Source organism: Heptranchias perlo, chromosome 2 (assembly GCF_035084215.1).
Source record: "Heptranchias perlo isolate sHepPer1 chromosome 2, sHepPer1.hap1, whole genome shotgun sequence".
NCBI lineage: Eukaryota > Metazoa > Chordata > Chondrichthyes > Hexanchiformes > Hexanchidae > Heptranchias > Heptranchias perlo.
Genome location: NC_090326.1, coordinates 164,786,774 through 164,799,446, shown reverse-complemented (window position 1 = coordinate 164,799,446; position 12,673 = coordinate 164,786,774). Strand labels below are relative to the sequence as shown.

Here is a 12,673-nt window from a genome sequence, read left to right as displayed (position 1 = left end):
AGGTCGTCCTCCAAGGCCATCTAGACGTTCCTCCATTGAAAGCCAGCAGCCTCCCACCACCCATGTTCCAGCCTCTGGGGAAGCATCTCATAGGAGCACTAGGATAGGTAAAGGCACACGGACAACAGGCACTAAGGCAATGCACAAGGGTGAATAGTTCTGTTATGTTTGCGTAATTTCAGTTATTAATCCATAAATGAAAGTTTGATTTTGCATTTGGTGGTGGTTTTTATTTATGCAATGAGCTGGGAGGGACACCAATGTGCAATCAGATGGAGGGCAATTTGATTGTCTTGTGGGAGGGGAAAGGTGGGGAATGTAGGACTGTTGGTGAGTTGGGGGATGTAGTTCCAATTATTGATACTGGGCATGGATCAGGCGAGCACGCAGAGCCCTTGCAGACAAGGCGTATGGTTCCTGCTGCACCCTTGCGTCTTTCTCCACTTCCTCTTCCAGCTCCACCCCCTCGTCCTCCTCCTCCTTAGCCTCTTGTTCCTCCTGCTCCTCATCCTCCAACTCTAGCTCAGGATCTTCTGCAATCATTGGTGGCAAAGGCTGGGCCCTCATGTTGGCGAGGTTGTGCAGCATGCAGCAGACCATCACAAATCTGTCCACCCGCTCAGGGGAGTACTGCAGGGCTCCTCCAGACCGGTCCAGGCAGCAGAAGCGTTATTTGAGGCCTATGGTGTGCTCCACGATGTTGCGTGTGGCAGAATGGCTCTCATTATAGGCCTGCTGCGCACGTGTGCGTGGATTCCTGACCGGTGTCATGAGCCACGTCATGAGGGGATAGCCCTTGTCGCCCAGTAGCCAGCCTTTAACTTGCTGAGTCAGGTAAAAGATAGCCGGATGTTGGACTGCTGCATGACGAAGGGCATCGACCTCCATGATGCGATGCGTGTGGTCGCTCACCAGCTGCACGTTGAGGGAGTGGAAGCCCTTTCGGTTGATGAAGACAGTTGAGTTGATGTGCGGGGCACGCAGGGCAATATGTGTGCAGTCAATGGCACCCTGCACCATGGGGAAGCCAGCAATGTGGGTGAACCCCCCATGCTTGCTCATTCTGATTGTCTCTGTGGAGAGGGAAGGTGATGAACCTGTTCTTCATGTGGTACAGTGCGTCTGTGACCTCCCTTATGCAGCAGTGCACTGCATAGTGCGAGATGTTGCACGTCGCCAGCAGAGGCCTGAAATGATCCTGAGCCGTAGAAATTTAGCGCCACGGTGACCTTCACAGCCACAGGCAATGCTGTCCTCGCCCTGCTCTGAGGCTGCAGTTGACAGCTTCCTTGGTGAACCTCAGGCATCGGATGCAATCCTCCTTGATCATGTTGAGGTAAGAGAATTGATCCCTGAAGGCCCTCCTGCTCAGTGCCCAGTGCCTCCTCGTCCTCCATCTCCTCACCCCTTGACCTGCTGCACGTGGCCTCTCTGCATGCTCCCAGTTATGCTCCATGCCCAACCTAGCACACTGCCCATTGTTGGCAGGAATGTTGTTCCACCAGGGTTGTAACTTTCCGACCCATAAGGCAGTACCTGCCGAAGCATGCTCAAAAGTAGTGTAGGAACTCTCAATAATAGGGAGCTTCAAAACACTTCCTACTCCTCCAGCAGCCAGAAGCAATAATCCAGCAACTAACCTGCAACACCTGCATGGCCCCTTTAAATAGCGCTGGTGGCGGGGGTCCTTCAGGCAGTGTAAGAAACGTTTAGATGGTCGGGGATAAGACTGTGCATTGAGTTAAACATTAAGGTCGAAAATGGTGTGTATCACTTTAAATCAGCGTTGCACACTGATTGCATTTTCTCCCGAATTTATAAGCTTCCAGCGTCCGGTATTTACACATACGTTAACTCCTATGCCAAGATGGCATCTGGCGCACATCACACAGGAAACGTGCGTGCGCATCCAAGACACCATCTTGGATGTCAGAGGCCTCGTGTAGCACCGAAACAATGGGCGCTACACAGCCCAATTTAGCGCCCGAAGTGTTTAGTCGTGATGGTCTACCATCATACTGTGGAGCAGTCTTTTCCTCCCTGTTAATTTCATATGTTTGATGTCATTCTTTCCCTTTATATATTCTTTCTCTGCTGTCGCCTTTGCAAGAGAATTCCTTAAACTCAGATAGATCTCCATGTGAAGAACAACTTTTCAAATAAAAATCTCACCATCAAATAGAAACCTTTGTTACGTCAAGTAAGCAGGCTGCAAGATAACTTAGATTGTGAAGTTTTAACGATATCAGGTGTGCATTGCACAGCTGAAAGTGTAGGAAGCACGAATGAAGGTACTATAGTATTACAAGTTTTTTCTTATAAAAGGAAATCACAAAGTGGCTGGATAGATGAACTAATAAGTACAGAAAGCAAAGTTTCCAACAGAAGCAAGACCATGCGGGAGAGGCTTAACTAGGAGGCCCGAGATAGAGAGTTTGAGCAGTGGGAGGGAGGCTTAAAGATAAGGCAGAAAAGGAAAGCTTATGTTAGACACCAAGAACTCAACACTACAGAAAGCCTGGAGGAATATAGAAAGTCAGGGGTGAAATTAAAAAGGAAATTAGGAAAGAAAAGAGGGCATGAAAAAATATTGGCAAGTAAAATCAAGAAAAACCCCAAGATGTAATATAAAAACATAAAGAGCAAGAGGATAACTAGGTTAAGAGTAGGGCCTATTAGAAGTCAAAAAGGTAACCTATGTGTGGAGGTGGAAGATGTTGGTATGGTTCTCAAGGAATACTTTGCGTCTGTCCTCACAAAAGAGAGGGACGATGCAGAGATTATAGTTAAGGAGGAGGAGTGTGAAATATTGGATGGGATAAACTTAGAGACAGAGGAAGTATTAAGGGGATTAGCATCTTTGAAAGTAGATAAATCACCAGGGCCGGTTGAAATGTATCCCAGGCTGTTAAAAGAAGCAAGGGAGGAAATAGCAGAGGCTCTGACCATCATTTTCCAATTCTCTCTAGATACAGGCATGGTGCCGGAGGATTGCTAACATTGTACCATTGTTTAAAAAGGGAGCGAGGGATAGACCAAGTAATTACAGGCCAGTGTCTAACCTCGGTGGTGGGCAAATTATTGGAATCAATTCTGAGAGACTGGATAAACCATCACTTAGAAAGGCATGGAGTAATCAAGGCCAGTCAGCATGGATTTGTTAAGGAAGGTCGTATCTGACTAACTTGATTGAATTTTTTGAGGAGGTAACAAGAAGGGTCGATAAGGGTAGTGTGTTTGATGTAGTCTACATAGATTTTAGCAAGGCTTTTGACAAGGTCCCATAAGGCAGACTGGTCAAAAAAGTACAAGCCAATGGGATCCGAGGGAGAGTGGCAAGTTGGATCCAAAATTGGCTCAGTGGCAGGAAGCAAAGGATAATGGTCGACAGGTGTTTTTGTGACTGGAAGGCTGTTTCCAGGGGAGTTCTGCAAGGCTCAGTACTGGGTCCCTTGCTTTTTGTGATATATATATTAATGACTTGGACTTAAATGTATGGGGCATGATTAAGAAGTTTGCAGATGATACAAAAATTGGCTGTGTGGTTGATAGTGAGTAGGAAAGCTGTAGACTGCAGGAAGAAATCAATGGGCTGGTCAGGTGGGCAAAAAAGTGGCAAATAGAATTCAATCCAGAGAAACGTGACATAATGCATTTGGGGAGGGTAAACAAGGCAAGGGAGTACACAATAAATGGGAGGATACTGAAAGGTGTAGAGGAAGTGAGGGACCTCAGAGTGATGTCCAAAGATCCCTGAAGGTAGGACAGGTAGATAAGGTGGTTAAGAAGGCATATGGAATACCTTCCTTTATTAGCCGAGGCATAGACTTTAAGAGCAGGGAGGTTAGGCCACAGCTTGAGGACTGTGTACAGTGCTGGTCACCACATTACAGGAAAGATGTAATTGAGGGTACAGAGGAGATTTACGAGGATGGTGCCAGGGCTGGAGAATTTTTGCTATGAGGAAAGATTGGATAGGCTGCAGTTGTTCTATTTGGAACAGAGGAGGCTGAGGGGTGATTTAATTGAGGTGTATAAAATTGAGGGGCCTAGATAGAGTGGATAGTAAGGACTTATTTCCCTTAGCAGAGAGATCAATAACCAGGGGGCATCGATTTAAAATGTTTGGTAGAAGGATTAGAGCAGAAATGAGGAAATATTTTTTCACCCAGAGGGTGGTGGGGGTCTGGAACTCACTGCCTGAGAGGATGGTAGAGGTAGTAACCCTCAACTCATTTAAAAAATACCTGGATGTGTACCTGAAGAGCCATGACTTTTTTTTAAAAATTCATTCACGGGATGTGGGCATCACTGACAAGGACAACATTTATTGCCCATCCCTAATTGCCCTCGAGAAGGTGGTGAGCCTTGAACTGCTGCAGTCCATGTGGTGAAGGATCTCCCACAGTGCTGTTAGGTCAGGAGTTCCAGGATTTTGACCCAGCGACGATGAAGGAACGGTGATATATTTCCAAGTTGACCTACAAGGCTACGGACCAAGTGCTGGAAAGCTCATTTTCGGCCGGAACGGACACGATGGGCCGAATGGCCTCCTCCTGTGCCATAAATATTCTATGCATTTAATCACCTGTGTGTACACAAGATTCAGTTTTTCCTCTGACTGCAAAATCTACATTTTTCAAAACTGGAGAATTAACAGTTGGTTCAGAACCTCTAGTTTTCAAAAGGATGAAACTGCTATAGTGCATGAAAACTTTATTCATTTAATTACTGCAACAGTGATTCAGTTAATTCAGCAATACAGAACACATCTGAAGTCAAAAGTGCATTTAACTACAGAGCTCTGGCAGCCACATTTTGAGTTTCATCAGCTAGGCATCTATTTTTGGTAACAGTAAATACTGAGTTTAGAAAACTGGACAGTTCAGAGTGGCTTTGGCCCTCATTATAGCCAATTTAATACATTACTGGACGATAGTCAACATTTCCCTAGGTGCAAAGCTTGTGTCAAACTCGCATACATCCGAAACTCACTCTTCTACCCAACAGTCAAAATGGAAGAGAACATTAAAGATAATATGGGTGCTACAACTTCAGTTGCTTGAGGATTAAAAAAAAGCATTCAACAGTGCCAAGTTAATTCCAGAAGAAGCTTTACTAAATCTTGAATGTTCATGTTAATTTAATATATGTATATATATCTCCCCATTAGCCTGTTTTTAAAAGTTATTTTTAAAAGAATCCCAAAGGTTGCAATAAACAGGTTTAAAGGTCATGCACAAAAGATTTGTGGTAATAAATATTCTCAATCTTATAAATACTATACATCTAGGACCATCTGTTTAGTTGAAAGCTGCATTAACAACTGAAATGAGGGATGTAAACAAAGTTCAGAGAATCAAAGTTGTACAAGGGTTCTTCTGTCTTGTTTTTAAAGACAAGTCAAATCCTTCAAATGTGTGTGAAATACTCAAGAAAATAGTACCCATGTAAATGATTGCTTAATTCAATATACTAAATGCTGAGAGATCAAATTCCCAAAATAGCAGCCAATCTGGATTAAATGAATTACTGTAAATGAGAATCAATTTGAGGCAAATGAAAGATCTTATCTATGTGGTGCTGAAATTGCTCAACACATCTGGAATGTGTTCCATCATCTTGCAGAGACATGAAGAAATTAGACCCACACAATGAACAGGTTCAGGAAGTGAGATGATAATGTAAATTTCAAATCAAAATTCCCTCAATTGCTGAATTGCAAAATATTTTTTTAAAGAAGTATTTTTTTGGTAAATTTTTGTGCTCACCATACTGAGGACTATTTGCATGGTGATCTCAAGGGGCACACACATAGAACACTTTCCCATTGGGGTGGTAAATGTCAGCATTATATACTGCTAGGGAAAGTAAAACAAGTTATGTGCAGAATAAAGCTCCCCCACTCTGCCTCAATAACATGACTCATCCCCAACCTCATAAGGGCAGCTTTTGCCATACCAGTCCGATATTTTCCTTCACTACACCGAACATCCTTGCAGCTGGAGTGAGATTGCCTTCTTGGTGCCAAAATAGATAGTTTTCATAGGTCCACTAAGAACCATGTGGAGATTGCCCATACATTTCACACAAAAGTCTTACAACCAGAAGAGGTGAGACATTCATTCCATCTTTCCAGGTTAAATTAGGAGGCAAGGACCCAGAGGTGAAAGGAAAATGTACTAACTCACTACACCTAAAAAAAAATCCTTGTTGTACTTGAATTATATCAACTGTACTGCAAATGAGATTGTTGGATTCCCAGATATTACATAATTCCAATCCACATGATCTCTAGCTTTTACATCACCTCATTGAGCAGGTTTTACTAAGCCCTACCAGGCTGTTTGACAAACACACAGTTCCAAAGGAAAGGATGAGAAAGACAAGTAGGATTATAATTACACCAACTTTAGCAATGCCACATCAACAGAAGTTCAAAAATCCAGATTTAAACATGATATAGAAGGCAAAAGAAAAGGAAGTAGCCTTTTGGATTTATTTTTGGGTTGGGGAAAAATGAACAGAAAAATGTAATTTTAATTTGGACTTAGTCAGTAATTAATTTTAGATGTTAGTTTCTTGATATTTACCCACCCTAGAAGTAGTTAGAGAGAGTACATGGCGATGCACAAGGTCTCAAAGGGCCAGATTTTCTTTTCTCATCCCACCCTTTTCTTGTAGTCTTAAAAGGATGGGATGAGAAAAGAAGGATGTGATGATCGGGTGAGGTGAGCTAGGATGGGAGGAGGCTCGTGTGGAGCATAAACACCGGCATAAATCTGTTGGGCTGAATGGCCTGTTTCTGTGCTGTAAAATTCTACGTAACAATAAGGGCTATGTGCTAAACTTGGCATGTGGCCTTAACTGGAGCCACGGTAATGCTTATTTGCAGTATTTTCCACCATCTTTACCTAAAAGAACTATATATCACTGTGGTTTTATATTAAATTCATGACAGGAAGGTAAGGCTGTGGGGCAAGCTAATTCCAAAATGGTAGCGTGAAAATGTTAGTGAGCCTTCAGGCCAGCAGTATAAATTGATGAGACAAAGCGTGGACAATTAAAAAGTCTTACAATTTTCATTCCATGTCTCATGTCCTTTGAATATAGGTTTTTTTCTTAGTGCTATTTTTCAAAACTAAATCCTTTTTGAAAAAACAAATATTTGTCTGGAAGCGGGTTCTTAGCTTTCTCGTGTCAAGATAAAATACCTCAGTGGAATTTAAATTATCCTTGCAGTTTGATATCTGCAAAATTAAAATATACGCAATACGCATCCTTGTCCTTAGTTTACATCCCCATTGAGATCAAACTGTTTCCTGCAAGTCTCTATAAATGGTTTTATATATAATGGACAATAGAAAGAAATACCTAGAATGAACATTGGAAAGAAATATCTAAATCTCAACCTCTTCAAGTACTACAGCAGACTGCTCCAAACACCATTACTCAAAACTAGTTTTACTCATGCATTTTTGAACAGCTGTACAAGTTCTGGGTTCACAGTCAAAAAACATTTTAGAAATTTAAACACAATACATTCTTCTCACTTTCATTTGACAAAAACATAGTAAACTATTCCCTTAAAATGCAAATTGTTTGGACCCGCCTCCTTCATAGCACTCAATTTTAAACAGATCACATCCTTGACTACCTCATTCTTTTTAAAGCATTCTATTTACAGAAACTTTCCCACCTATGTACATGCAAATCTGAATCGTTCAAAGAAGTCATTACTAATACATGGTCCCATCACTGATCACACTAATGCAGTTGTAGCGGATACAAAAATGTACATTACAGTTAATCCTACATGATAAGTTTCACTGGAGGAGTTAGGTGCATCACACAAACATAACATTAACATTTGTTGTCCTATGCAGAGTTCCCCTTCTTGTTCCACCAACCTCAAAATATAATTAGCAACTCCTAATTTCTTTGGAGGTTTCTAGTGGTCTAAAGTTGGTTTAGAAATGAGGAAGGGGCAGGACAATAACTTAAGCTGAGGTCTTAAGTGTTGGATCGTGAAACCTATTTCTTGACGAGAGCACTAAATAACAAAAATAATAAATGTCAAAAATCCACAAAACCTAAGACTGTTGAGCTAAAAGCTACATTCAGGATTTAAGGTGTTTGTAACATGCATTCCGAAAAGCCTGCACTCTTTTATCCGATGTGCCTAATAAGTACTACAGTGGAAAAAAAATCTTATCACAAACTTCCTCCTTCATGTACGTGCCATAAATCCTTAAAAGGGTCAAAAATTTTGTGAGCATGCTATGCTAAGCATAACACTAAGCAACAATACTTGGGAGCTCTAGGCAATTTCCCCAACAATGCAGCTTCTACTCAGAGCACATACCATTCCCCAAGGCAATATTTCCACTTTTCAATCAGATCAAAGATCAAAACAGCACTTTTATGTTACTAACCAAATAGAAATATGCTACTGAGGGACCTTCCTTCACTTGGGTTGAATTCTAACTTAGTTTTGGAAGCAAACCCAAAGCTCTGCACATTGGTAAAAAGAACCTGTTTCTATTTGAAAAAGGCCAATTCTTTATGCTTAACAAATTTCAATAACCAAAAAGTGTTGGCTTCATTCAAGGATAAAGGCTGGTTTCCAGAATTTGTATTAAATTAGTTCCCCAAAAAGCCACTATAACTATTGCATTTAGACTCACAGTTTGCCATCGACTGTCATTCAAAACAACAGTGGCTCCTCTCCTTACACCACCCCCCCCCACCCCCAAATTTAAAAGTCTATTCACATTTTTATGTATATATGGCCTGCATAGGTCAACAAGACTGGTACATTAAAGCCATAATTTTTCCTAAATCAAATGCCATGATTCACAATTTTACAGGCTTCACATCTAGAAAGTTATTTAATTTCACTGATTTGCAAATTGTGTACGTGCAAATTGAGGTTCACGAGATTATACAGACCCAGAACTAGAATTTTGCATGTTTACAGACAAACGGATATTTTTTCTTGAGTTAGTTTAAACTCAGAAGCAAATACCTCAATTTAGAATGACCTTAATAAAGTGTCCAAGTGGTGTTTTGCAGTGTCAATCTCACTCTTCCACAAAGAAATTCCCAATTATTTTTTAAAAAATGAACTATTAGCAATTAATCTTCCAACTTTTGATTTGGAAAGATGAACCCTTAAGCTCGCTGGACTATATTAGTGGAAGGGAACATCAAATGTCTGGATAAACCTGATGCAAAAAGCAACTGAGATTGAATGCACTGATGGCCACAGTGAAGCTGTTACGTTCACATTTGCCCATCCATGCAAACATGCTTATTCACAGGATGGCATTACAACTGTACCAGTCGAAAGGATTATTCCTTAACCTAGACTACACAACAAAGGAAAGATGGCTTCAGGTTAGTTCTTCACTGCACTAGGAGCACATTTCTTCCTTGTCTGCTGACATCTCACTCTCTGGTATTCCCAATGATGGTCATGATGAACATAAAGATATTGATGATATCAGTATAAAGGTTGAGTGCTGCAAAAATGTATTCCTCTGGACTGATAACCAGCTGTTTGTTCCCCAGGATCATCTGTGTGTCAATGGCCAAAAACTACAGAAGAATAAGAAAAGAGTTAGTTTGGACAGCTCACCTCCTTTAAATGCACATTCCCTATGAAATTATTGTGTAAAATTAGCCAATGCAAGTTTCTGTTTTCCTCCCCAGACCGACTGGCTCACTGAATTGTATTCACACTATAGCTGAAAATGGTGTTTGTTCAAATTAGGAATTGCAATTGCCCAGACCTTTCTCGTTGTGCTAGGCTCTGCTGGACCTGGCAGTTGGATACAATGACAATTATTCTAAGCTGTCTTAATGAGTCATGTGACAACTTTCTCACCTACTCACGTGGAGTGCCAGAGAAAATTAACAAGCGCTGACAAAAAAAAAAGGAAAATAAAAAAGGTTTTCTATGGGCACATTAGCAGTAAGACAGTCAAGGTAGGATAGGCCTGCTACTGCATCAAGGAGGCAAGCTTGTAGTGGAGTGTGAGGGAATTGCAGAAATAAGTCCTTTGCCTCTGTTTTCACAGAAGATTGCAATACTAGAGGTGGGTATAGTACAGTGGAAGTTAATATTCAAAGAAATGACTCAAACTTAAGGTAGACAAAAATCACTGGAATCTGTTTACATCCAAGGATCCATGGGGAAGTGAGGGAAGAAACAGCAGACTTGACTGCAATTTCCAAAATTCCATGGGAAGGAAAATTACAAAAAATCTCCCTAGTAGATCTCGTTAGCAAGTGAGATTGTAAAGTGACATTTTAGTGAACAAGTCTGCTTTGTATTATATACAGGCCTGTCTAAGATAGAGGACTTAAGATTTTGAATTAAAAATATCATGTAAACTACTGAACTTTTGAATTGAAGTTTACCCTTATAACATCAGACGTTTAATTACCATTTTTTTTGTGTTAACAATCCTATGATAAACATACAACGGCTTTGGAAACGTCTAGATCCAAAGTGCCGCGAGACAGTGTGGCTGCTCCCAATCGATCAATTCTCCCAGCTTCACAGGGATACAGGAGATGTGTGACATCTTTACGATAGCTAGGTGCCATCAGGTCAAGGTGACGTGATAAACTCACAGGAAGAAATGTATTGCGTACATCCATAAACACTGCCTTGTTGTCAAATTAATTGGGAAACCATATGGTTTAGCAGTTTATAGTTTCAATTAGTTCCAGAAGCTCAGCATTTAATTGTGGGAAAAGGATATACTGCAGAATTGTTAGCTACAAAAACAAACTTACAAGGTCACCATCTTTGGGTGGAATATAATACTGGATAAGAAAAGATTCACTCCTGCAATTAGACTGAAGGTCTTTTTCAGCTCATTAGTTTACCCTGTGTAAGAATGTTTTCCATAACTTTCCGTTGGTATAATGATGTGGCTGGCAGATGTATCAAGAGTCACGTTGACCATAGTTTCATGCCTTAAATAGAGGGGCAGTTAGCAGCTTAGTTGAATTTGTGCCCCCAGGACAAAAAAAGCTGATAGTTACAGTCAAGGTGGAATTTCTTCTGGTGCCTCCCAGATTTGGCAACTACCAATCTGTTCAGTTTACAGACATAGCTTGTTACATGAAGAACTTTACTACACATATTGTCTCATTATATGAATTTTATACAAAGTTAATAATTTTTGTAGAATTTCTTGCATAGTAAATATTTTGGACTTGTTTTAACATATGAATTATATTGCTGTGGAATTACGTTTTAAAAATAAAGTCTGAACTTAGGACAAATGTGTGTGGAGTGTTCCATTGAAGATCTTGAACCAAAATCAGAAATATAAGTGGACCTTTTAAATATAGTCTAACAACCTCTAACATTTTCCACTTTTTTTTTGAAGGGAGTGTATTGTAGGTAGGGTTTCAGTGCTGGTCACATGCACTTTTCTCTACACTTCACTGACACCAGACATCTCCCTCCAGATGTATTTTTGCACCTCCTTTGGCTAAATCCTGTAATGATCGCTAAAACCAATGAGTGAATCTAGAGATCGGGAACTGCCTTTTTTAATTAATGTTTTCATCCCTCCTTGCAAGAAAGGCGCCAGCCTTGGCTGAGTGGTAACACTCGCGCCGATAAGTCAGAAGTTTGTGGGTTCAAGTCCCCCTCCAGAGACTTGAACACAAAATCTAGGCTGACACTCCAGTGAAGAACGGAGGGAGTGCTGCACTGTTGGAGGCGCAGTCTTTCAGATGAGATATTAAACAGGTGCCTTCTCAGGTGGATGTAAAAGATCACTATTTCGAAGAGCAGGGGAGTTCTCCCCGGTGTTCTGGCCAATATTTATCCCTCAACAAACATTAAAAACAGATTATCAGGTCATTATCACATTGCTGTTTGTGGGACGTTGCAGTGTGCAAATTGGCTGCCGCGTTTCCTACATTACAACAGTAACTACACTTCAAAATACTGTTGCACAGACTCGATGGGCCGAATGGCCCCCTTCCGTGCTGTAACCTTTCTATAATTCTATGCTTCATTGGCTGTAAAGCCTTTGGGACATAGAAAATAGGAGCAGGAGTAGGCCATTTGGCCCTTCGAGCCTACTCCGCCATTCAATATGATCATGGCTGATCCTTTATCTCAATACCATATTCCCGTTCTCTCCCCATACCCCTTGATGCCTTTTGTATCTAGAAATCTATCCAGCTCCTTCTTAAATATATTCAGTGACTTGGCCACCACAGCCTTCTGTGGTAGAGAATTCCACAGGTTCACCACCCTCTGAGTGAAGAAATTTCTCCTCAATCTCAGTCCTAAATGTCCTACCCCGTATCCTGAGATTGTGACCCCTCGTTCTGGACCCCCCAGCCAGGGGAAACATCCTCCCTGCATCCAGTCTGTCTAGCCCGGTCAGAATTTTATACGTTTCAATGCGATCCCCTCTCATTCTTCTAAACTCGAGTGACTAAAGGCCGAGTCCACCCAATCTCTCCTCATATGACAGTCCTGCCATCCCAGAGATCAGTCTGATGAACTTTCACTGCACTCCCTCTATGGCAAGTATATCCTTTCTTAGGTAAGGAGACCAAAACTGCACACAATACTCCAGGTGTGGTCTCACCAAGGCCCAGTATAACTGCAGTAAGACATCCTTGCTCCTAT

The 12,673-nt window shown here is 41.3% G+C and overlaps 1 protein-coding gene across 1 annotated transcript in view; it reads right to left on the bottom strand.

Moving 5' to 3' along the window:
* Positions 1 to 4,701: 4,701 nt before the first annotated feature.
* The window catches only part of LOC137299764 (protein lifeguard 1-like), a 71,442-nt gene continuing 63,470 nt past the window's right edge, over positions 4,702 to 12,673 (bottom strand). The window contains exon 7 of the mRNA XM_067968712.1: positions 4,702 to 9,600. Within this exon, the coding sequence (XP_067824813.1) occupies positions 9,451 to 9,600 (150 nt within the window). The 3' untranslated portion in view covers positions 4,702 to 9,450. The remainder of the gene's footprint in view (positions 9,601 to 12,673) is intronic.